The sequence below is a fragment of the Cydia pomonella genome, unplaced genomic scaffold, assembly GCF_033807575.1.
Source record: "Cydia pomonella isolate Wapato2018A unplaced genomic scaffold, ilCydPomo1 PGA_scaffold_161, whole genome shotgun sequence".
NCBI lineage: Eukaryota > Metazoa > Arthropoda > Insecta > Lepidoptera > Tortricidae > Cydia > Cydia pomonella.
This window is the reverse complement of record NW_026907803.1, coordinates 807,749-835,048: the sequence shown is the minus strand read 5'-3', so window position 1 is coordinate 835,048 and position 27,300 is coordinate 807,749. Positions and strand designations below refer to the sequence as shown.

At 38.6% G+C, this 27,300-nt stretch overlaps 2 protein-coding genes and 1 long non-coding RNA gene across 3 annotated transcripts; 2 read left to right on the top strand and 1 right to left on the bottom strand.

Moving 5' to 3' along the window:
- The first annotated feature begins 8,985 nt into the window (after positions 1-8,985).
- On the top strand, positions 8,986-22,321 carry LOC133533388 (suppressor APC domain-containing protein 2-like). Its single transcript, XM_061872358.1, has 3 exons — positions 8,986-10,824; positions 11,662-11,859; positions 21,358-22,321. Exons 1-3 carry the CDS (start codon positions 9,856-9,858, stop codon positions 21,469-21,471), a joined length of 1,281 nt encoding a protein of 426 aa, XP_061728342.1. The 5' UTR covers positions 8,986-9,855; the 3' UTR covers positions 21,472-22,321.
- Positions 13,617-15,945, top strand: LOC133533398 (uncharacterized). The gene is made up of 2 exons (XR_009801869.1): positions 13,617-14,514; positions 15,781-15,945. It is a non-coding gene; the product is annotated as an uncharacterized LOC133533398 (long non-coding RNA).
- Positions 22,322-24,470: 2,149 nt separating the features above from the next.
- Positions 24,471-26,597, bottom strand: LOC133533389 (small ribosomal subunit protein mS40-like). Its single transcript, XM_061872359.1, has 2 exons — positions 26,081-26,597; positions 24,471-24,808 (listed from the first exon to the last, which is right to left on the bottom strand). The coding sequence occupies exons 1-2, from the start codon at positions 26,483-26,485 to the stop codon at positions 24,653-24,655; spliced, it is 561 nt and encodes a 186-aa protein (XP_061728343.1). The 5' UTR covers positions 26,486-26,597; the 3' UTR covers positions 24,471-24,652.
- Between the last annotated feature and the right edge of the window lie 703 nt (positions 26,598-27,300).

Here is a 27,300-nt window from a genome sequence, read left to right as displayed (position 1 = left end):
GAGTCTGCTATCTTCCGCGAAAATCGAAGTTCGTCAATTGCGAGCATTTTCCTCTGTAACTCTAATTACGTCTTAGTGAGAGTAAGAGAAAGATCCCCGCAATTTGCACATTTCGGTTTTCGCGGTAGGCCCCCTGAATTGGAAACGTAAACTTCTTCTTTAAGAGAAGATCTTAAATTGTCTTCAAAAAAAAGGTTCTTAGTTTGACCCGTATGTTTGTATGTCCGCGATTATCTCGCGATTGGCTGAACCAATTTTGATGCGGTTTTCAGAAAAATGTTTGTTATATGCTAGAGAAGGTTTTAGTATATATGTATAGATGGTTTGATTTGAAAAACCAATTGGATCCGATAGGTGGCGCTGCTATCGGTATATCGTCAAATTTGATTTGCTGAAACCGATTTAGATGCAATTTTGTGTGTATATTTCAACGGGTTCCTAGATGGTTTGGAAACACCATTGGACCCATTATATTTTTCTTTCTGGAAACACCTTGAACTTAATTTAATAGACTAGACATTGATTTAGGTTTTAAATCTATGTTCATGTAATAAACTTCAACTAGGAGTAGGAGTGGGAGTATGGTAAAAGTGTGGTGAGCGTGTGGTAAGAATCGTAAAGGTGTGTATATGTTATGGACCAAGTGATAAATTGGGCATTTTTCATAATGCCCGGGCATTATGAAAATTGCCCAATTTGAGATGGCAATGTGATAATAAATATGCAAATAATTAAATTTCCCGGGCATTATACATACTGCCTCTCACCTATTGGGCAAAGTAATATAAAAACATTTTTCAATACTATTATTTTTAATTTTAACATTAAAGTGAATGTAAAATTCCTTCGTTTCCTAAGATGCATATATTTATGATTATACATCATCTGCCTGCGTCATTTCCCATCATCTGGGGTCGGCTCTCCTTGTGTGTTTTGTCCATTCTGGGCGATTTTGGGCGATATCTGAGTTCATATTTGCTTGTTTCAGGTCTTTTTGGACCGTCGTTAGCCAAGTGGCGGAGGGCTTTCCGCGCCCATGCTTCGTCGATGGTATGTCTAGGGCTACTCGCACCATGTGGTCTTCAGGACGCCTGAGGATGTGTCCAGCGCAAACGTTTTCTTGGACTTTTTCAACAATGGGGGCGATTTTGAAGCTACCTCTGATATATTCGTTCCTGATTTTGTCGAGCCTGGTGACGCCCGCTGACCAGCGTAACATGCGCATCTCAGTGGTGTGCAGCTTTGTGAGATGTTTCTTGGTAGAAGCCCAGCACTCTGTTCCATACAAAATAGCGGGGCGGATCGCGGTTTTGTAGTTTCCTTTTGGTTTTCAGCGGCATTATCTTTGTTTCATACCTATGATTATACAACTAGAAATATAACCCAGAAGAAGCCTGAAGATACTGCTACAAAACAATAACCCTAGAAGATCCGATACTCCAGCATCGTGGCGCCGGTGCTGCTTAACTGGGTAGCGGTGGTCAAGGGAATCACCGCGGAGTTAGGCCGAACCGTCAACACCAATCCGGTTAGGACAGGCTTTCGGTTCGAGCCCAAATCAGAAGAGGAGTACCGTACGGTGTTCAAGCATCTCGAAAAATTGGACAATGCCGTAGTGGAACGCCTACGAGTGTTAGACTCGGAGAAGAAGATGAAGGTGGCGCTCCAAGCTTTACCAGCAGACACGCCACTAGACGAAATCAAGAACGCGTGCGTGGACCTCGGATTCACTGTAGAGCACATCAAGCAGATAAACGCCAAAGAGGGCAAGCCGGGCTGCGTTTACTTCTTGCAGCTCGCCCCCCCCCCCCCCCCCTTCACCCTCGCGAGAATATACCGCGATCAGGGATACAGGGTGAACGAGTTTCTCTTCCTGAACTCCTTTATAATAGAAGCATGGAGGGGGAAATCTGGACCACCGCAGTGTCACAGCTGCCAGGGCTTCAGACACCATTCGAAGGACTGTCATAGTCTGCAAAAGTGCGTCCATTATGCAGACCTCATCCAGCAACAAAATGCCGCAGGCAAAAAGAAGAGCCCTGTACATGCGCCAACTGCACGGGCTCTCATCTACCCAGTTACAGGAAATGCCCCGTGTATCTGAGAGAGGCCCATAATTGGAAGGCGGGCATAAACGCACACACGGTCCGTAAGAAGGCAGGCCCGGTGACAAAGGCTAGCGTTACAAAACCCACGGTGGAGTAGTCGGCGCCCGCATCCCTGATGGCGCTGGCGAATGCCCCTACTCAAAGCGGCGAAAGAGACCAACCAGCGGCCACCAACATCACCAAACAGGCTCCAAAGAAAAACAAAAAGAAGACGAAGCCCACAGCTCCAACTCCAGCAGCAAGTGACAAGGATCTGGCTGTATTATTATTATCGTAAGGCTTTATTGAAATCAAATTTTCAGCGCTTAATCTTTCAACGTTAACGTCGAAGCATACTGGGCCCTGGATTTGGGAGTCTGACCAGATAGGTCTACGAGATTTGAGCCGTACGTTAGGAAAGCTACCCAGTGTTTTTTTTTTTGTTTTTTTTTTATGTAGCTAACCAGAGTCCTCTCCTCTTACATGGTTGAGAGGATGAACCTGAAGAAGCATGTCGTCGCAGTATTCCTCGACACAGAGAAGGCGTTCGACAAGGTCTGGCATGAGGGCCTGCAAGCCAAAGCTGTCAACGTCATCGGCCCCACGTCGAGTCATACACGTTGCCAACTCCTTCCTCACCAACCGACCTCGCGGGAGTCTCACAAGAAAGCTATCTATCGCCATCTTGTTATGCTTCGTATACCGATGATATCTCGGTGGTTGGCCGCGTCAAGCTGGGTCTGTTCGCAGACGACGCCGCGTACTACGCGTCGTCCATCATACCAACCCACGCCTCACTGAAGACCCAGCGCTAGCTTGATGTCCTACCTGAGTGGCTGACCAAACGGACATTCTAGGTGAACGTCACCAAGACGCAGCCGCTCCTCACGAGAGCAGCCCATGCGAGCAACTACTAGGCGAGGAGATATAGGGGCAGCACATGAAAAAATACCTAGGGGTCACACAGGGGCATCACAACGGAGCAACACACCGAGGAGTTAGTGAGACGGGCTATAACTGCGCGTACCCTGCTTCGTCTACTGCTCCGCAGCAGCCATCCCCCATACGCACAAAGCTGGGGATCTATAAGACTTACTTGCCAGGACTCTCCTGCTAGGAGCCAAAAAGGGCCAGAAATGGCCACCTCAAACCCCCCAGAAAGGGAAATAAAAAAATGAAGATCGTTTTTACTATAATTCGAAACTGAATTACAAAAATAAGATCCGTCCGCGTCCATTCGTATTCGGTTTTAGTTCAGTCCAAAACTAAATAAAAACAGTGTGCGTTTTACAGTAAACAGTGAATCATTTGACGTCCGCACGTTGCTATCACGGACTCTGGTTGGTCAACGCGTGTCACGCGTTTATTTTCCTCCTCGCACCTCATCCAACGTATCTTTATTATCAAATTGCCCAACGACCACGTAGCAATATTCATAATGACCAGACAATGTGATAAATAATGAAGTTCAGATAATAATTTATCACTTGGCCCGATATAGCTTGCCATTATTCATAATGCCCGGACATTATATATAATGCCCACATTAATCACTTGGTCCATGACATATATATTGGATATACGCAGAACTTGATGTCGATTTTGTCCTTTATAAAAAAAAATAAAAAAACAAAAATACAAAAAAAAATAAGAAAACAGAATACATCAAGCACTAGCTAACAGAAAAATAAGCATATTTACCAAAAATAATAACTGTAGCGCAAACACATACGAAGAAAAACGCGCACAAAGTTTGTATAGAAAGAGCTTGCCCAACCCGTCGCCTTAGTCGACGCTCGCGGATCTGCATCTTGATCAGAGCCCCTCGGATCCTCAGATATCGATTTTCATCTTGATCAGAGCAGATAAATTTGGATGGATGGTCGAGTCACAAAATTATTCAATTTCTAAATGTTTCATTAAGTTTTTAGATTCAGATCAAGATAGATTTTGATTTTGATTTTTCGATTTTGATAGCCCAGACGGTGCAAGTGTTAAGTAAACTTCAGAATTTCATAGAAGTTTGACATTTAAATTTTTTTAAATAACACGTGTCCCGGCTGGGCTCTCAAAACCGCTGCTAACTTAGCTTGGTCTGACTCTTATTTCGTTTTATTTGTAGTTTAAATAGTTAGGGTCTCTAATAAATTATTACCATATTCCATTTCTGAACGCACCCATAAAGTTCGACAACCAACAATGAACCTTTGTGACAGTGACACTTTTTATTATTTTTTTATCTTAATACACGATAATCCAAATATTGTAAACCTTCTCTTGACTGCCACGAATCGAATATTTCAATACCAAAATTAACCAAATCGGTCCAGTCTTTCGGAAGTTATGCGATCAGATTCATTTTGGCGATTCATTTTTATTAGGGTTCCGTAGTCAACTAGGAACCCTTATAGTTTCGCCATGTCCGTCTGTCTGTCTGTCTGTCTGTCCGAGGCTTTGCTCCGTGGTCGTTAGTGCTAGAAAGCTGAAATTCGGCATGGATATATACATCAATAAAGCCGACAAAGTCGTACAATAAAATCTAAAAAATTAATATTTTTGAGGGTACCTCCCCAGTCCCCTACACGTAAAGTGGGGGTGATTTTTTTTTGCTTCAACCCTACATTGTGGGGTATCGTTGGGAAGGTCTTTCAAAACTAATAGGGGTCTTCAACAAACATTTTGTGATAAAGTGAATATATTCGGAGATAATCGCTCCGAAAGAAAAAAAAATGTGTCCCCCCCTCTAACTTTTGAACCATAAGTCCAAAAAATATGAAAAAAATCGTGGAAGTAGAGCTTAAGAAAGACATTAAATGAAAACTATAGCGGACATGATCAGTTTAGCTGTTTTTGAGTTATCGCAAAAAGTTTCCCCTTCATAGTAAAAAGACTTACTTTAATTAGGTACTGATTATGCAAATTTGCCTATTTGTTTAACTCGCGTGAAAGGTACCGTTTCATCCCTTGGTTAACAATTTACTATACCTTAAGCTCCAGTTTAGCTTATTGTGACGTCACGGAAGAGTAACTACGGAACCCTACACTGAGCGTGGCCCGACATGCTCTTGGCCGGTTTTTATTTATTTATATAGAGATAGAGATTATATACTGATTAAGCCTGCGTTAATCTGCCAGTGGCGCACTCACTAGGGGAACTGCGTTTTCCAATAAACCAATAAATTTCTGTATTTGTACATAAATCTATCATAAATAAAATATTTTTGATGGGATACTTACATCTTAATCAATGTATCTTTGGCTAAGCTATTAATTTTAGAATCTTTTATAATTTTGGAATCTGGCTCTTGCTCGGGTATCAATATAGAGCGATTAAACTCCAACTTTGCCCCCTTATAAAACAAATAAATAGGTATTGTAACTATAACTGCCATCAGACGAACAGAAGTGCAATTTTAACTTTAGAATTTATAAATATAAGCAAAGTGACAGTTTTCATGCCCAAAATAATTAAAATGTGATCCATGTCCAGGTACAACGATGATAATTCTCACGGCGTTGTATAAGGGTTTGTTAGTCTTCTTTATTTACTTTTCTCTGGCACACATACCTTTTGGCATGGCTTGGCCTTTCACCTGATCGTCCTCAGAGATTAAGTGATTTTACAAGATGTGTGAAGTCCGACATGTAATTGGTGCTTCGAAAAGGTAAAGGCTCCGTCACACCGACGCGGAAGCATTTCGGTGCGGCCGCGGAGGGGGGCGGTAACAAGGCGGTGATGTCACATTGAGCGCGGTCGGCAGATTGTAACATATATCTAAAGTAAAGATCTAAGAAAGAGAAGTCCATGCATAAAATTCCGACAGAACATTCTCGTTAAGCAAAACACAGGCCATCTATGGTATACTGCGTAAACTACGTGGTCAATGGTAGCAAAGATACAATAAATTCTCTTTGGTCAGAGACATACAATAAAGTAGACTGCACTCTCGCCTCCAAAAACGTGTCTTGAAAAATTTCTCGAGGGAGACCTTAATTTCTTTCTTTCTTACTTTAGGGCGACGATGAAGTGACAATCGAATCACTGGTTTTGTTTTGTATTAATTTTTATTATAAAATAAAACACACCATTTTTAGGAACAAGGGTACAAATAAGGATTTGTACCTACAATCGTATATAGGTGCTAGTATTTTTTTTTTGGTTATAATCAACTTTGGTTTCAATTTAACATTTTTCTTTATCATTCATCTTTACATTAGATTTTGGTCAGTCCGCACTTATTCGGAGCATAAGATTATACTTTGCGCATTTCTGTGATATTACCTAAGAACTATCAAGACTCCCTCCCTCTCCCATGTAAGAAAAAAACATAAGACATCTCCTCCTAAATCGTCTTACGTAATAAATTAATGGCACCTTTCCTCGCGTTGGTGGGGTGAAGGGGTAATTTTTTTTGTATTTCGGTTGCAATTTTTTTAAAACCATCGTGTCTTTAAACCCTCGCAACCATCCAGAATCAACTTTTTGACCCATTCGCTAAGTTCGTGGTTCAATGTTGGAATACTTGGAATCTTTCTCTTGCTCGGGTATTAATATTAGCGCGAGCGATTAAACAACAACTTTGCCCCCTTGTAGAACAAATAACACTTCGGCAGTTATAGTTACAAAAGGTACCAATACCTTTTGTAACTATAACTGCCGTCAGACGAACAGAAGTGCAATTTTAAGTTTAGAATTTAATATCAGTAGGGTGACGGTGACAGTTTTCATACGCAAATAACTAAAATGTGATCCATCTACAACAATGATAATTCTCACTGCGTTGTATAAGGGTTTACTAGTCTTCTTTATTTTCTAGTCTCTGGCACACATACCTTTTGGCTTGGCTTGGCCTTTCACCTGATCGTCCCTATCCGTTGTATAAGTAAAAGGGACCTTGCTCCATCTATTAGCAGAGATTCATTGATTTTATAAGATGTGTGAAGTCTGACAAATAATTAGAGCTTCGAAGACGCAAAGGCTCCGTCACACCGACGACGCGCAAGCATTCCGAAGCAGTCGCGGAGCGGGGCGGTGATGTCACGTTGAGCGCGGTCGGCGGATTGAAGGCGTTTTGATCGCGGACCCGCGTTGTAAGTTACCTACGGCTACTAAAATCAATTTGTAATTCTGTATTAATAATAATATACCAACACCTTGAGACTCTCGCTAGATGGTTGGATCAAGGGTCAGATGCAGAAGGCGGTGATCTTGGACACGGCGCGGATAGTCCGGCGGTTCTTCTCTGCAGCTCTGACCATCGGCAGCTTGGGCCCTGCCCCGCTGCTGGCAGCACCCTAGGTTTAGGTTTTTTATAATGTGTTTATATATTTTTGTATTGTTTTTATTATATTTTACTTTCATATTCATATTGTAAAAAACCTAAACTAAGACCCAATAAAGGAATAATATTATATGAATGAAATAGCTTTTTACTTCGACATTAAGCTTACATAAAACAGATACATTACCTACATTATAAAACAGTATAAAATAACAATAATCTAATGTGGATCCCTTTTGGGTAAAAGCTTCCTCACACTCCATTTGTCTCTATTTTGAGCTGTCGTTAGCCAATCTATGCCTGCTACTGAGATGATGTATTCTGTCCATCTCTTTTTTGGTTTTCCCCTGCTGGCCCTGTCCATTTAATAATACTGTATAGTTGTGTCTTGAATTTTCTAACGCACTTAATCAGTTTGTCCGTAACTTCTGCCATTGCAAACAATATTGTTATTTACTTCGTTCCGCGCAACCGCTCCGCCTCCGATCCGCGCCCAGTGTGACGGGCGAGTGGCCGCGCCCGTGCAGCTTCCGCCCCATGTGAATTCAGTCAGCGGATTGAACGCGGCGTCGCGCTTCGGCAGTGTAGCATAGCTCATAATCATAACATAACGTTCTGCATTCCAAGTTGCGCTGCGGCACCGCGCGCATTCCGCGTCGGTTCCTCTACCGCGTCGATATGACGGAGCCTTAAGGTATTTTTTCATTGCGTATTATCCTTGGGTACACCTTAACTCACGCATGACCAGGATTTAAACCCAGTACCATCGGATTCATAGGCAGGATCTCTACCCACTAGGCCAGATAGGTCGTTATTACGCCTTTCATTGTCTCACTACAGTCGCTACGCTCAAAACTCATTAGTCTCCTAGGACACTACAAGGGCTGAATTTAAATCCTGATTAAAGATAGCCCTTGTAGTAAAAATAACTTTCTATTTATCTGCTCAGAAAGATAATTTGTTGACGGTTAATGTAAAATAGAAACACAATACGTAGATGACATATATACGCGATTAATAATCGACTGAACTAAGTATTAAACAATTTTTTTTAACCTTAATCACCAGTAAAGTAGTAAATGCACTATTTCTTAAAAAAATATTAATTTCATTGCCATATGTGCTACCAACGCTACATATGTAGGAGGCTAATTAAGGCATTCATAACAACGACGTTTACAGAGATAGCGAGCATAACACCACAGGCTAACCAGTATGTCCACGAAAGCGCTTCGAGTGCTTCAACATTACGAAAATAATAGATCAGATCAAGTTAATTGTTGTACACACTCACACTCAACACTCGAGCAAGCGAAATATCCCAAAACTGACTCACCAGCGTAGCGAGTGGTCTGAAAAGTAGAATTTCGAGGGTTTCAAGGCACGAAAGTTAAACAAATTTTGTCACCAAGTGGAACACAAAAAATTTCACCACACTAACGCGAGGAAAATACTAACTGTAAGGGGTAGTCCTAATACAACGCGACTACGCGATTATCGCAAGTTCACGAGTTTCGTATAGGTGTCCTATTTGGTCGCTTGTTTGATCGCGCGTTCGCGCAAGTAAAATTCGCGCGAATTTGCGATAATCGCGTTGTATTAGGACGATGCCTTTAACATCAAACAAAATCAAATCCAAATGAACATTGAATATTTATAATTCAAAATACAGCCTCAGCCTAACCACTGAAACCCGTGGTGCGAAAAAGGTTTCAATGCATGAGGGTTAAACAAACTTTTGCTACCGAGTGAAAATCATCACTTTAAAAATCAATTATACCAGCCAACATAAGGAAACAACTAAAAATTTGCATCAAGTTACTTTGCCACCCCTGTGGATAAAATGCAACTTTCTCATCAGTTTTTGAACAAGCAAGTCTTTACGAGCTGATGTGGTAAAAAATATATTATGAACATGCTTATTGAAATCGAGGTCTACTTGTGAATGGCACGGCACCGTGCCCGTTCTAAGCCGCGCGGTCGGCAGTCGGCACTTGCTGACCGACTAGTGCCTCTCTACCTGCCCCAAACTATTGGCCTTCGCCGCGATGCCGTTTGACCGGTTCTCTCACTCACACTTATGGGACAAAATCTCTCGCAAATTTACTCCCACTCAACAGCCGGTTTGGCCGTCTAGAGTCTACCACACATTCGTTGACCCAACGGTCGTTTTGCTTCGTATGGCTAAACATGTTGATACGAACGCGGCCTCATTCCAGTCTGCATAAATAAATCTAAATACTTTGTTCTAGAACGTAGGCATATTATTCGGGAGCAAAGTTATCGAGTATAATAAGAATGAAGGTATAGTCATTTAACTAACTGATGAAAGTTATCAAACTTTAAGCGGTGCAAAAGTTGTAAAAGTGCACATTTGTTGTTTAATGGAAGTGTTTAGTTATTTACATAAAATAAGTGTGAAGTGTTGTTAATAAAGGTGCTATGCGTTACATAATTAATTTTGATTAAGGTTTAAATTCCACAATATGAGCATGACCCAAGCTCCATCTAGAAATATGGAATCATTACCAAAGCAGTTTGTATCCGCGATGCGGACGTTATTCGATATTATGGATGATAAACACACTGGGTACGTAAAGCTCACGGATATAGAAAATCGTTGGAGAGATGACCGCACAAAGGGTTTGCCAAGAGGTGTTATAGAGAGCCTTCAAAAGGTTGCTTCCCATGACGGTTTACTAACATTTGAACGCTTTTGTACCGGCCTTAAAATCTGTCTCTTGTGCAATCAAGTTGAAAAAAGTTCTGATACAGTTAACAGACTTAACGACGAAGAATTAGGAGGCGGTAATGTTCAAATGAGCACCAATAATCAAAGCCTCCATCGGCCGCCTTCAGCGCCCCTACTCGATGTCGACGTGCAGCAGGACAAGAATTGGAACGCGATTAAAAATACGGAGACAACATCACAACAAAGAACTATAAGCATGCCCCAGTTGTTAGGCCGCAAAGATGGCCCTTTCCAAGATATGCGAAACCACGGAGCAGCAATAAATAAACACGACAGGGTTTTCGCTCCTCCAAAACCGCCAAGATTAGAGAAAAATTCAGCAGAAAGGAAGGAACCATCTAGAAACTTCAAAACAGATGACGCACCACGCTTTGAGCCTGAAGACATTGGGGACTTAAAAATAGACTTTGAGGAAGTAGCTCGGTCGGGAGAGGAGCCCAGTAGAGGCCTGGGAGATGGAAGACCATCAAACGACACACAAGCGCAAGGTATGCGTCGCACGCGCCGTCGCGAGCCTCGGCGACACACTCTACATAACGGTGTAGACTATAATCTCCTTAAACGAATGAAACAGATTGAACAAGAAAAGGATGTGTTGCTACAGGGGTTGAATGCAGTCGAGGAAGCAAGGGAGTGGTATTTAAAGCAGTTGGGCGAGGTTCAGGAAAAGATGCGACATGCTGGGCGGATGGGAGCTTATGTTGTAAGTTTAAGAATGACCTTCTTTATAACTTACCTACTCATAAGGTGTATTTTGGTTGCTTAATTACTAGAAAACAATTCGTCATTCTTTTTACCCGACTGCCAAAGGGAGGAGGGTCATGTTTTGCGAGTGTATGTATGTATGTCTGTTTCTTTGTGGCCTCCTGTAGCCTTAACGGCTTGATGGATTTTGATGTATGAGGTATCATTAGATTCGTCTTGATCACGGGAGTGTGGCGGTAACTAAAAACTTATAAAAAAAAAAATTGTTCAAAAAAACAAAAAACCCACTGCACACTAAAAAAGAGGAAAACAAGCCCCACAAGAATATTGTTGTTGATGGTAAGTATCGCAGGCAGGGACCAACAACCAAAATGACTATAAGTAACCCTCTGTTGGTCCTTTCCTACTCCTCTTTTTTAGTGTGCAGTCGTGTTTTTTTTTTTATATAATAATTTAATGACGAATCTAGTCATTTCATATAAGTTCTTATACCAACATATCTTCGGCACGGCACTGCCTACTGGGCAGCAGTGTTCACAGTCCTGCTCTTTGAACTTGAAGTAGGTACTTAATGCCATACAATATATTACCACCGCAAAACTGAAAATTAGCGCTTTGGTTTCGAGTAGATATACCTACCTAAGTACATAACGTCGTAATTTCGTCGTAATCATTCTAATTACACTAGGATTAACCCTACGGGTACATTAAGCCAGAACCCGAAGCCTTCCTTTTTTGACGCCAAGATTCGCAATATACTATCACTTAAGTAGGTAACTAGGTGCAGCGACATTCGGTTAGTGTTGTCTAACAGTTATGGTATGGTTCTTCCCAGGAGCCATGGAGTGAAGCGCATCAGGAACGCCTGGAGCTGCTGCGGGCGCGAGTGCTGGAGTTGAACCGGCAGCTGGGCGCGCTGGCGGCGGGCTGGCGGCACGGCCAGCTGTCGCTGCACATGAACCTGGCACTGCCGGCCGCGCCCCACGCGGGCGTGTACACGTCCGCCACCAAGCAGAATCGCATGTTAGCAGAGGTTCGTATTAATTACTAAAAAACTGCGTCTGTTACGTTTTAATATATACCTCTCGTCTCCGGTGGATTCGTTATTTTCTCTACACACATTGTAATTGTCATCTTTGATTTCTCTATTCTAAAAACTTTCAGTTTTCCCCAACCCATGTATACTGCTATGCTACGACTTTTTTAGGTAGCACCTTCTCGGAAATCTAACATTCAATTATACTGGAAGAAATTATTTGCACCGATGAGTGTTATCTTACCGCTAATGGCCCTTTTAGCATACAGTTTTGCTTAAAGTATACTTAAGCTAAACAATCTTGATCCTCGTTATTTTCTACATTTTAATTCTTTAGTTTTCCGAGTATTCTATCTTTGAAATTCGTAGTCTATCATTAAAAAAGACTTATGAAAAAACATTTATTTCAAAGTAAATACGAGTTTTGTCGAAAAAAAATTCATTTACCTAATAACGTGTCGATATTATCCCACAAACACAAAGTATCATAACTAGTTATTCCCAAATTATATCTCGTCAACTAGGTATACTTCCTACAACAATTGACAAACAGCTCCACCTTCAATCAACAATTCTAATTACTTGGTTGTATGTAGGGAATGCAATAACCGGGCGTTTTTCATTACCGGTAATTTACCGACGCGAGGTCCCACTAACCGGTTAACCGGTAAATTACCGGTTATACGTTTATGAAATAAAAAACATTGATTTTGCATTATTATTGATTGTGTCCTTATTTTCGTCAGTAACCTTTAAAAGTAATCAACAGCACGTTATAGAAACATCGACAAAACAAAATAATGAAAATAAACTATAAACATTAAACAAGATATATTTACTAATCATATTAAGTAAAAAATCAAACATGTATCATTTCAAAGCGAAATGAACTTGTACATTAAATAAGTAACATCAAACTTTTTTAATTCTTTAAAAATCGCAGTAATCAAAGGGTAACAAAAATTATAACTAAAGAGTGACAGTCGTCATTTAAATGTCATACAAGTTTGCATTTACACATCTATCAATATAATATTGTTATTAAAGTAACTAAAACCGTAATCAACATTCATTAAAATCTAGTAAATATAAGAAAAAAAAATTAACAGAAATATTAGTTTCATATCATTTTAACACTAGTTACTTTAAAATTGCACTTTAAGAGGCCGTTATCGATTTTAGTCACAAAAATGTCAAATTGATAGATTAAGCGCATGAAATTGTACACCTTTTGTTAACTATTAAAAATAACAAGTACTGGTTTCTTTTAGCACGTCTTGTTATCTTTGATTATAATATATATATTTTTTTAAAACAGACTCACTTAATTAGTAATGATTTTTTTTTCTGATGGACGTATTGGTGGATAATTAAAAGTCACTTTTTATCGATGAAAACTGTGTATTTTCACTAAAAAACGGATATTAATTACAGAGCGATGTTAACCGTGGAGTTGTTGAGAAAGAAGAGAGTGAGTGAGTCGGCGAATGGATACAGTAATAAAATCATTCGGTCGTATACATGGTTGCGTTCAGAAACATAATCCCGGGTTTCGGCACCATTTATGTTGGTGGATAATTAAAAGTCACTTTTTATCGATGAAAACTGTGTATTTTCACTAAAAAACGGATATTAATTACAGAGCGATGTTAACCGTGGAGTTGTTGAGAAAGAAGAGAGTGAGTGAGTCGGCGAATGGATACAGTAATAAAATCATTCGGTCGTATACATGGTTGCGTTCAGAAACAGGACGTTTAGGTAAACGCGCGAAAAGCAGTGATTTTGTCAATCTTATTTGTAAATTTCGTTAAGTTTGGACTGCTAAAAATGGTAATTTTGTATTACACATATCCTGTACTTCAACTTTAATAAACTACATTTTTGTTACTATAAATTTGAAGTATTGTAAATGAAAGTTAGACGAAATCAATTTTCTCCAGAAATTACTTCAAAACAAGTGACAATTTCTCTGAAAATTGACTTAATTTCAACGTAATTTTGATACTTAAACAATCTACAACATTTGCTGAAACTGTTCTTATACATCATTTTCTATAATTTACTACCATAATTTATATGAATTTTTAAAAACTATCCCTTCTCGTCACCTATTACCGGGGATGCACGCTTGCGACCTCATTATTAAAAGGCAAGATGAAAAAACGTGCTAATAGAAACCAATACTTGTTATTTAGATATTACGTAACAAAAGGTGTACAATTCCAACGACTAAATCTATCAATTTAAAATTTTTGCTCTAAAATCGTTACCGGGCTCTTAAGATAGGATGACATGTTCCTGATTCCAACAATCAGGAACATGTCATCATCAGATCATTCTGTTAATTAGAACGTTGCTTAGACATTCGTGAACGATATCTTGAACACAAGTAACCAGCGGTAGAAAATGTTCTTTCGCATTCCACACTTGTCGGACACTACAGACTAAAACAAAGGACACTGAACATAGTAAGGCGGGTCGGGTAGGGGTGGCGAGAAGGGAAAGGGCGAGGGATTAGCGACCACTCATTTGTCACAAAACATTGCTTCCTAGTTTCACTCCGACGAGATCATAAGATGCAGAAAAGTAAGTATTTTAAGTGTCTCTTCGTAATCGCAAACCGTAGTAATTGTTTTTTTTGTAAGTACGTAGGTCACTCGGTAAGTCTTGTCGTTCTACTTCTAAATTTTATTGTTTTTCAAAGTAGCTACCGTCACTTAACACACACTTATTCATGCGTTCAAACCACTCATTAAACCAGAGATTCCACTTCTCTTCGGGGATAGAAGTACAGATTTCTTCCCAAGCAGTCAAAATCTCTTTGTCTGAAGAAAACTTGCGTCCTTTTAGTTGATTCTTTAGATACGGAAAGAGGGCGAAATCACAGGGCGCTAGATCGGGACTGTAGGCTGGGTGATCTAATAGTCTAACACCGGAAGACGCCAGAAATTCAGCAGTTTTTTGAGCGCGAGAAGCCGGTGCGTTGTCATGGTGAAGCAGCCATGAGCGCAGTTGGCTTTTTGGTCGCAATTCCTTAAGTGTTTGCATTAGCGAGATCAAGTACGATTGAACATACCATTCAGCAGTAACACTGCGTTGCGTATCTAAAGGAATGGTCTTTATTATACCACAACGGCAAAAAAAACAACTAATATTTTTTTTCTAACTGAACGTGACTTCCTAGGCATCGTTGGATTATCTTCGTTTTCAAAAATCCATAGACGACTTTGAGACTTTGTTGGAAGGTCATAATAATATATCCAAGTTTCATCCCCTGTCACAATTGCAGACACCTCAGAAGAACGCCCTGATTTAAATTTGTTAATCATCTTTTTACACCATTCTACACGCCTGTTCCTTTGATCGTCAGTCAGTTTGTGCGGGACAAAAAGTGTACAAACTTTATGTACATGCAAATGTTTATGTAAAATGTTATTTACAGCCCATGCAGAAATGCCGAGGATTTCCTCAATTTGCTTGTATGTGATTCTGCGGTTCTCTTTAATTAGTTTTTCAACAGCAGCGATTGTTTGGGAGGTCGTCACCTCACTCGGCCTTCCCGGACGCGGATCGTCTTCCAGATCAAAAAGGCCTCTTTCGAACTGTTTATACCATCGCTCGACAGTCCTGAGGGATGGTGAAGTATCGCCCAATACACGTTGCATTTCTTCGTGGCACTGTTTCCGAGACAAGTCACGTCGAAAATTGTAATAAATAATCGCGCGAACTTGAGAGCTCGTAAGAGATGCCATATTTACACTTTCACACGTTTTATCTCAATAACTATTAGACGGCAACTGACAAGTTTCGACCTGTTAACATGTGTACGCACGCACTATAAGTAGGTATCAAAAGAAATTAATAGCTTGTAAAAATTGTGCTAAACGACAAGACTTACCGAGTGACCTACGTACGAAGACATAGATGGGCTAATTCAACAGGTTGTTACATTTTTATTTGCCTATACAACGTTCGGTAAATTCCCGGTTACGGCTGGAAATTACCGGTATTTTACCGACTGTAATATTGGTCAAATTACCGGGTAACCGGTTAACCGGTTAACCGGTTAGCATTCCCTAGTTGTATGTACCTCTACACTCAAGACCAAATGTGTTACGTATGATAAAAAGTTAACAATAGATACCTAATACACTTTTTGCCGCCACCGTTATGCCAACTACTATGACTATTACTTATTTTCCTCCTGTGCAACATGCATTCGATTCGAGTAGGTACCTATTTATTTTGTAAATTGTATTTAAGAATTGATGTATGTGGTCGGATTTTTCTTTAGGTTTAGCAAATACCGGAGAACTGGAGAGAGTCCCGTATAATCCTATTATACAAAACGGGAGATCCTTCCGATATTAATAATTATAGGCCAATTAGTCTATTAATTACCAACAATGTACAAATTATTCGCTATGTGCCTAGAAAAATGAATGGAGCAAATCATAGAGGCAAGTGGAACAGGCTGGATTCCGCCCTGGATACTCAACTACTGACCATATCCATACATTAGACCAAGTAGTGGAAAAGCACCTAGAATATAATCAACCTCTCTACCTCCCATACATCGATTACGCGAAGGCGTTGGATAGCACTGATGCATCAAGGCGTCCCAACCAGATATATAAACATAATAAAAGATATATACTTACAAGAAAAGTAAAAGTAGAGTAAAACTAGACAGACTGGGACCAATAATAAAAATAGGTACGTAGAGGTGAGAATAGGGTTTGAGATCTCAAACCCTAATATCCGATATCCGTCAAATATAAGATCCGGATCTAACGGGTCATAGGATCCGAATATTTCGGATATTACGGATCCGTTAAATATGGTTATCGACCTATAACAGAAACAATTTTTTAATGAAATTTATGAATGATTTAATACCATTTTGTCATTTAAATATAGTATTTTCATATATTTAATCACTTCAAATACTAACAGCACATCAATCAACTTTATAAAATGAATGCGAATGTTGCTTAATCTAAACAGTAATAGTAACAGTTTTTAAATCTAGCTATCTGGATACCTCCTGACTGAAATAACGGTAATTCTCGACACAAATTCCATAACGTAAGATATGAAAATCCGACCAAAATGACATTTTAACATAACGGTAATAAATAGTGAATTATCTTTCTTACTCTGGTATTTATTTTATTTTTAGTTTCCGAGATACAGAAAGTGCATAAGGTCGGATTTCATGATTTTTCCTTATTTTCGTGAAACATAAAGCATTTCTAAAATAAGCTAGTATTAAAATAACATGTAAGCACTAACTGCCAACAAAACGAATTATATACTTAATTAAGACTAAACTTAGTTAAGATAATCTCCAAATATAGAGATTTAAACTGAGTTCAGACTGTACCTCAACGACAACACTGAAATGAACAGATTACATTTTATTTTATTTTTTCACACCCGCCTTTTTCCATACATTTGCCTCTCAATTGTTTCGATTTTGTGGTTGCCGTTACTTTGAGACTATGAATTTAAAATGTTGACACATTGTGACGTGTTTATTACATACGACGTTTTGCCTATAATTTTAGTAACAATACTACGTTTCAGATATGAACTTAAGACCTTAATAATGCTTAAATAATCAACATGTAGAGTGTATAAAGTAAGTCAATACGACTTTATGCCTTTCTTTTACAATGGGGAGAAAAAAAAGATGGTCTAATAAATTTAGCATAAATATCGTCTTTTTAAATACTAACGGTTACTAAATTCTGTTACTGCAATAATCTTTATCTACATAAAATATACGAACGAAAGTTGAATAAACTATATATATCAGGAATTACATATGACAATATCATTCAAAATGGCCTGCTATGGGCTTGACACAGGCCCTCAAACGTCGAGGCCAGTCATCAATAGTGGCACGCACGATTGTCTTGTCTAATTCCGTCACTGTCTTAAGTATGGCCCACTTGAGGGAGTCAAGATTTGTGTGGTGTTTAGCACAAGCTTTCTCCTCAATAACCTGCCATATGGCATAATCCAGAGGGTTAAGGTCCGGGCTGGAGGACGGCCAGTCTCCGTGGACAATAAAGTCAATTTTGTTCCTTCGAAACCAGGCTTGAGTTGTTTTTGCCTTATGTGCAGGAGCTGAGTCCTGTTGAAAGACCCATGGCTGGTTTTGAAATAGGGTGTGGCTTAAGGGCTTCACTATTGGTTCGAGAACGGTTTCCTGGTAAACTTTGGCCCCAGTTTTCACACCTTTTTCACAGAAATGAACCTGTGTTAGCCCTAAGTGTGACACACCCAGCAAAATCATCACATAAGAGGGATGATGGCCTCGTTGCACTCTTGGAACAGCCGCAATCGCCTCTTGACTGTTTTTTGCATACACTCTGACATTCTGGCGGTTACAACATTCTTCAATGGTAAAAAAATTTTCATCTGTAAATAGTATTTTTCGGTGGCTATTTTGTGTTTACCGCTTCAATAGCATGCGACTTCTCTCTAGCCTCATAGTCTTTAATCGTCCAATAAGCAAATGAGCTTTTTGTCTGCGGTAAGCGTGTAGTCCAAGGTCTTCATTGATAATTTTTTTTTAGGGAGCTTCTCTTCACGGACATCTGTATTGCCAACAACTTTTGCTTCCGGACGGGGTTTCTTGCAATCCTCGCCTTCACTGCCTTTATTAGAGCTGAGCTCTGAACGGTGCGTGGTCTTCCAGACCTCTTGCGGTCATCGAAGCTCTGAGTACTATTGTATCTATTAATTGTGCGATAAACAAATTGTTTGTTGATTTTTAGGGTTTCAAGCAACTTCAAAATCATATTTGGCGGGTGCGCACATTTGTGCAATGCAATTACTGCGATACGATTCTCTTTTAGGCCCCAATTCATTATAGATACGACGAGATAAGCGTTATGTGTGGTATATAATTATAGCTCACAAATCCACCACATTATGTAATTTTTAATTTTTTCGGTAGTATTTGTTTTAACGGAAATAAAGAGGTTGCAAATCGAGTAACAGAACTTAGTAACCGACTAGGTATAATCAAAGTTATTACAGCGTTTTTACTTATCCAAAATAGAAGGTAAAAAGGCTTTTCTCAATAAAAAATGAATGGTATCGCTAGCCTACATAGTAAGTGAAATAATGGCAAACAAAAGGGCCAATATTGTTTTGGCTCTCCTGAGAACTCGAGGCGAGAATTATTATTGTTTACAGTGATTATTACCGGGGTTTCGCTCAGTCGTCTTTGGGTGTTGTTATCACTGATTTTGTTTGCGTATTATCGTGTCGGTTCCCCTTCTTCTGTTAAAAGAAAAATAACATGTGCTACTGACTAACTAAGTAAGTAATATTGATATGATTTCGCTCAACTTTGGTCATTATTTGCAGTAACTAACAGGATTTCTATTATCTTTTTACTACTCGTATATAATGGAATATCACTGTAATGCATATTGAAAGAATTTACCTCTATTTAAATACTATTTTTCAAAGATACAGAAAGTAAGCTTTTCTCATGTAATTTTATCAAACCGGCGGTGTATAAAAGATATTAATACATGTTCGACAAATTTGTCGTTTAGTACCATTTACGTATTATTATGTGAGTATAACTTAATTTTTGACTAAAAATAGTCCGTTTTTGGCCGAATCCTTCTAGAACATAACCTTTTTTTATACGGATCCGTATTATCCTAATTCCGAATCCGGATATCCAGATCCGAAAAATTGACGGATATTGCAAACCCTAGGTAAGCAGGGGGTCCCAATGTCACGCAAAATATTTATATAAGTACTCCAAAATATTATGAAGAATTTAAATTGGAACAGGAAAGGAATACAGATTGGCACGAAGTTTCTGAGCAACCTGCGCCTCGCAGATGATATCGTACTCTTCGCAAATTCACAAAAACAACTAGAAACGATGCTAGTAGAACTGAATAAGGCTAGCCAAGCTATAAGATTACATACTAAACACTTTGAAAACAAAAGTCGCTGCAAATGGCTAACCTTAAACGAGACGCCCATAGAGTACGTTGATAACTAGATTTAGATAGATAGATAGAATACTCTTTATTGGCACACCTCAGTAAAAAGATGCAAGAAAAATAAACAATTGATTAAATGTAGAGGCAGACAACAGGCGGTCTTATCGCTAAAAAGCGATCTCTTCCAGACAACCTTTGGGTAGCGGAAATAGAGAAGTTAATCGAAAAAGTACTTAGGTGTTGCTAAACCGTTAAATAGGAAGCCTACATTCACACACACAATTACAGTGAATAAACATACACATATAAGGAATACAAATAGACATACATAAACATACATATAAATATATATATATAATTAACCGAAACATAGCTAAATATGACAGCAGCATGTCAGCCACAGAGTAAAAATAACTATGTACTATATAAACACTAAGGGAGAGATCGCGTCTAATGCCAACGGGTAAGGAGTTCCAGATTCGGACAGCATGAAAAGTAAATGAAGTGTAGTAAAATTTTGTAGAAAAGATGGGACGGAGAGAAGCAGGCTGCGCGACAGCCTCACAGAATTTAGATAGTTAAAACGCTCCTTGATATAGCGGGGAGTTGCTGGAAGGAAAAGAATAGAATATAGGAGAGACAGAATATGAAAGTTACGACGAAAACGAATAGGCAACCACTTGAGCTGTGAGCGGAAAAGAGAAACATGGTACCTTGGCAGGCAAATATATTTCAGCAAAACAAGACACGAAGGCGAAATAGGCCGCAGAATCAACATTACCTGGAAGAAATATTGGAGTTTCAAAGTAAATAAAAAAATAAATAAAGCCTGCTAGCGTGCTAGGAGTAAAATTTAGAGACAAACAAAAAAGTGAAAATATACGTATGAAAACTAAAAGAATAAACGCAGTACAAGACACGCAAAGGCTAAAATGGAAATGGGCAGGATCTCTTGCCAGGTCTACAGATAACAGATGGACAAAACGCGTCAATAAATGGTTGGTTCCGAGTGGCAAAAGGAAATCAGGAAAATCAAAATACCGTTGGGCCAACGACATCAAATACATAGCGGAGACAGATTGGATGGAGAAGGCAAAATAGCGGAATGAATGGAGACAGTGGAGGAGGCCTATTCCCAAAAAGGGGCCATGTCTTAATATATAAAAATGTTTTATAATGTTTTTAACTTTTTGTATGTAAAACTATGTAGTCATGGAAATAAAGGCTATATTATTATTTATTAATGCTTCTCCTGTCACTGACCGTTTATACCTATCAAAGGAAAATACAAATCTATATATATCTATAAATATATAATTCCTCATAAACAAGTCGCTTCCTACCAACGCAACATTGGGTCAGTAATGAGAATCTAAATTTCAAAATTAAAAGTCTTTTTCGCTGACAACTTTAGATCCCTGAAAGTTGTGGGTTTAATGAGTGCCTGGGAAATATTGAGTACGTATTTATTTTATATTTTGTTTCATTAAAGTTATATTCTTTGTTTCAGGAAGTAAATCGGAAAAATGAGAGAATAGCTGTTTTGGAGAGGGAAAAGTCAGCACTGATCAGAGAGGTGTTAGGACAAAGAACTCGAACAAAGATAATGGATAACTTTGCTTGACACACAAATTATAATTTTTTTTTAATAAGATCATACAGATATTTAGGTGCTTTTAGTAATAGTAAAAAACATAGAAATATATGTATAAGACCCAGAACCATGTGTTCATAAGCCAAATAGTGCTATCTCAATAACATAAAAAAATCAGTGAGGACAGCTGCCCAATTCCATGCTGTGTAAATGGTTAAGCTAACTTTTTCATTCATAACTTTGGCAAAACAATTAGATTCAGCAACATAATGGCCAGTTTTTTTATTAAAAAAGAATTCAAGGCAAATTACCATTTGAATCTAACATAAAAGATTATCACAAAGCAACCCAGGTTGGGGCCCTAGAAAAGCCACACACCAAAGAAAACTTATTTTATACATTTAGTGTGGATTTTTTTTATCAATTCTCATGCGATTTTTCTCATTTTCTTGGTTAGTTTTGAAAATAGTAATCAAAATTAGGATAAGTAATTATTTTGTTGTTGACTTAATACACTCGGCGTCACGGAAATCGCACACCCACCGATTTTTGTTTCAAGCGAATATAGCTCTTATAATATGTATTATACTGTATCAATATTAATATCATTTAAAAGCACAATTAATAAGCTTTAAAACATGAATAAAGCATTTTCTGAAAAAATTATAATAATCACGAAATTATGGCGTTCTGAAAGAACACCTAGAATACGCGTTGTAAGGGTCGCTAGTTGGGTTACCTTGGGTAGGTATAAAAGGGGGGGTAAAAGTGAAATATGGGTCATTCGGTATCCGAAGTTGACACAGGTCATACCGGAACAACTGGAGAAAGAAAACACCCCAAGAAATGGATACCACGGAAGCAGTAGCAGCTCAAGCAGTAGCCCTGGTGGAATCAGGAATGACGAAGTCTGCGGTTGCTCGGCAGCTCAACATAAGCCGTTTCCGAGTTCTCCGAGCAGTTCATCGATTCCAGAGAACTGGAAACTTCACCAGGAAGCCCGGATCCGGAGGACAGCGCTGCACTTCCGAGAGAGACGACCGCTTTATTGTGTCGTCTTCTTTGCGGAACCGTTTCTCCAACGCTGTTCAGCTGCAGCAGCAGCTACGAGCAGTTCGGAGAACCGTTGTGAGCGTCTCTACAGTAAGAAGAAGGTTGCGGGAGAAGAAGATTATGCCCCATAGAGCGGCTATGGGTCCCAAATTGACAGCAGAGCATCGGCGAATCAGACGTGAGTTTGCTCGCGAACACAAGGATTGGATGGTCGACCAGTGGAAGGCTGTCCTCTTCTCCGATGAGACCAGGGTGTGTCTTTTCTGCAACGATAGGCGCAGAAGAGTGTACAGGAGGCAAGGGGAACGTTATTCACGGGCATCTCTTGAAGAAACCGTCGGATACGGAGGAGGATCCTGCATGTTCTGGGGTGGCATTTCCCTCGCCGGCAAAACCGAGCTCGTCTGTGTCTCCCGCACTGGTGGTGGTCGAGGCCAGGGATCCATGACTGCTCATCGGTACATCACGGAGATCCTGGAGGACCATGTGGTTCCATACGCCGAATTTGTCGGTCCCGGCTTCACATTCATGCAGGATAACGCCCGCTCCCACACAGCGTTGATTGTTCGGGACTACCTTGATCAGGTTGGGATCACCGTTATGCAGTGGCCAGCATGGAGTCCGGACCTGAATCCCATCGAACACCTTTGGAATCAGCTAAAACGGAAGGTGCGGTCACGTGATCCTGCACCGGCGACCCTGGAACAGCTTCGAGATGCCGTCATTGAGGAGTGGGAAGCTATTCCTCAAGAGCACATCGTAACGCTCGTGAAGTCCATGAGGGCTCGCATGGTGGCAGTAATTAAGGCCAAAGGAGGGAACACTAGGTTTTAAGTTTAGTTTTAGCCATTTGTGTTCCAATATTTGTTGATTTTATTGTGTTTTAATTTGTTGATTTTTTTGCATGAATATACGATTTTTGTTTCTGATTAAAAAGTTTTTTTTTTTTAACTCTTTAGTAACTTTTGATTTTTTTTTAAATGAAGGGTTAAATTATCTTTAAAATGAACCCACACACTCATACTTTACCTTCAACAACATAAGGTCTATAACGGCTTGAATCAAAAACCCGTGGGTGTGCGATTTCCGTGACGCCGAGTGTAGTTTTGACGCCTGTGGCATCACCGTGAAAAGTAAGTTTTTCGATATTTTTGCCGTAAGAAATGTTCATTATTTTTAATCAAAGTGTTCAATATACATTTACACAATTAAAAAAAATATGCTGAAATTTAATGTTTTAAAACTCGAATATTATATTATATATATATAATTTTTTTTGTACTGATTAATCTATATTCATATTATTTTTACCTCTTTTAATATACTTATTGTTTATTTATGAAATATGGTAATATAATCTGTACAAAAAAGTGGTCATTATTGTTATTTAAATATTCAAAAACAAAATTAAAGGGTCATTGTAAACTCGTCAAGTTCTTGTCCTTGATTATAAAATTAAAATCACGAATTAAATAGGTGAATGAGTATGAATATGCTAATGTCAACTCCATATAGTCAGACCAAGATAAGTCGGCAGCTATTTTGATAGCCCAGCCTGTGCAAGTGTTGAGTAAACAACATAATTTCACAGAAGTTAGCAGTTTAAAATAACTAAATCTCTGCCAACTTATCTTGGTCTGACTTTAGCTCACTATCAGTTTTACCGTGCGATAAAAACTCCGATGCCTATTCTCGAATTAAAATGTTAAGGAAGGTTTCCTTTTATTACTTGTTTTGCAAAGCAATATGGGATGACACACTTCATTGACATATTTTAAAAACCTTTGTTAAAAATCTTGTCTGTCATATGATTCAAATAATTTTCGAGATAGTGTCATTGCTGCTTATTATATGAGAGCAGAATGGCATACGTAATTTAGTATAAAAATAAAATTGTCATTAAAAATAAGAAAAACTCAGATACACTATATGGATTAATGAGGGACTCTATTGGTTAAGTAATATAAATTGGTAAGTTAAAAATCAATTTACACAACTGTGTACATTTTATTTTCTTGTGATACTAATACTATGTCTTTCAATTAACAGTAGTGCCATACTTAAAATAAAAAATCTATTTATACTAAAACAAAACTGCAATGAAAGGTTGCTTGCTTACATTAAGATAATATAATCAATAAAATATGAAATACAACCTTTACTGTGTTAATTCTTTCTTGTAATATAAGGAATAATCATATTCCCTGAATGGCACATCATATGTGAGGTTGCCCTGGTCCCATGCTCGCTCGATGGCCACAAGGAGCTCCTTTTGCTTCTTTCGACACAGTCCTGTCTTGAATGCATCCAGTATCTGTAATGAGAAATGTACATATTTCTTTTATTTGTATTAAGCACTCATGTTGTTAGTAGGTCATGGATATACAAATCAAATTGCCATAAATATGAAAGTACTTAATCCAAGTTTGTAAATTCACAAGTTGCTGCCTCAATATTACAAGTTTATGAGTTATGATTAGCATGTGATTCTATGTGTCTTGGGCTATATTTTGCTGAAACCAGGCTCTTAATATTGTCAACTAATAGTCAAAAATTCTCGATATAACATGGTTCTATGTTGTGGTTATAAAACTAACAAGGGCAACAAGGTCCTATAAATAATAAAAAATAAAAATTGTTTATTTCGGACCATTAAAAATCAATAGTGCTTTTAGTAAAAAATCTTAATAGCTATCTTATTATCTATGTTAATCAATTACAAACTAATCCATGCCTAACCACCTCACCAAGAGGCTTTGCCATACTTATCCCTCCCAATCACCACACCGACCCAGTATTTAGAGAGCAGGCAGTCGAGTCTCTCGGCCTATGTTTGTTTGATTTTATTATTGTATAAGTGGCTATATATAATATATTGGATTTGATATGATAACCTTTCATCATAAAAGTGAATTGCATTGCATGTGTAAAATGATATAGACAGTCACATACAGAGTAATTTTTTAAGAAAATTCATTTAAAATCCCAAAAAACCCAAAGACAGAATAATGGCAATATTTGTTGCACTCCAAACATTTACAAAAACCTGTTGTAGGAAAGTCCGAAATAGGCACTATTAAATGCATGTACAGGTGGATGCCAGAAGCAGATGTGGGGTACTATGAATTTTTAGTGTTCCAAAGCCAAAATAGCAAAAACATAACTCGTAAAATACAGTATAAAGCTATATTGATAAGATAAATGACCCTGTATACTGCTCGCCTGTGAGTCGGGCAACAAACACTGGCTATCTCTATATATCCCTATTATTCTGAATCAAATTAATAATTTTAGTACTAAATACAGACTACAGACAAACAAAGTTGTATGTTACACAACAGAATGTTTTTATAATGGTTCCAAAGTTCTAAAAAACAAATTGTTTATATTTAATACATAATTAGCTGATTATGGTGTATTCTTATATAATTATTTGTGTTTCTACAACTACCATATTCATTTGTCTACCAGATCTTTAACCAGCGAAATATGGGTATACTTACTTTCAAAATTTATTATCTCCGTTCATTGTTTATGTAACATAGAACCTTGTAATATTGGGGCAGCGAAGTATTAAAATTCATACCTGGCCAGTGTGCTCCGAAATAAACTGCTCCAGTAATTTAGTGTTCCTGTGATCCAAAACCAGATATTCATCCCTACAAATGGGGCAAGGGTTTCCTGTCGATATGATACCGTTCCTCACACAAGTTTTTCTTGTCTTTTTTGGAGCAAAAGCACCTTTGTGGTTACGTCTGTACAAGAACCATACTGGTTTCTCTCCATAAGTCTGTTGGTAGGCTTTGCTTTGCATATATCTTATACTGGTTTCTGGGGGGATAATTTTGTTCCTATCTTTAGCTGGATCAATCGTTTTTTGTTCCTCGCCTTCAGCATTGTCGGCCGGCTCACAGTAAAAACGAACGCTGGTCCTAGCCTCCGCTAAAATGATTCTCCGTATAGATGATTGTATACCACTCCACAATGCCATGACTAGATGATTTACTATTTTGTTGTATAAAATGACCGATAAAGAGAAAAATGAAGTTCCCAAAGAATTAAACACGTTATTTCATCAAGAGAATTGAGAAATGCATAGGGCCAACGCAATACGCATACGGTAAGGTATGGTATGTCACTTTGACATTGACGTTGACGTAAACATGACAGCATTGATATTGTTTTTACAACCTTACAACAATTCACATTGCCGATTTAGTCGATCGGTTGTATTTATTGCTACCGGAAAAAGAATATTTATAGTCAATAGTCAACTTTATTCATCCCTTTCTTTTAGGTGCTAGAATAGTACTAGCGTAAGACAAAGACAGTGTGATTATCTCTTTCTTTGTTTGAAATTAAACAGTTCTGGGCCAAACTATAGTAGTCTGTGCGGAAAGAGAATACTCGTAGGTGAATACTTGTAGTACGGTACTTCGCGGTCCACAAGGCCGTATAGAAGAGCAAGTTGCTGGTGAATAATCCTGGCTACGAGATTATGTCTGTGCAAGTACTCGCCGTTAATTATTATTATTATTAAAAAAAAAAAAACCTCTCAATTTGCGAATTTTGATTTTCGCGGTGGGCCCCCTAATTCTGAACATCTTATCTTTTTTTTCATGTCAGACACGAAAGCAACACCAAAGTAGTCATAAACTACTAAGAAGATCCTACGTATTATGAAAGAAGTCGAATGTCACTTTACTCATCTTGCAAGTGTTTTACATAAATAACGGCATTTCATTTAGTTGGCATGTAACAAAATCGATCACAAGGTCCGTGGAGCCCTTCACGACAGCTGACATC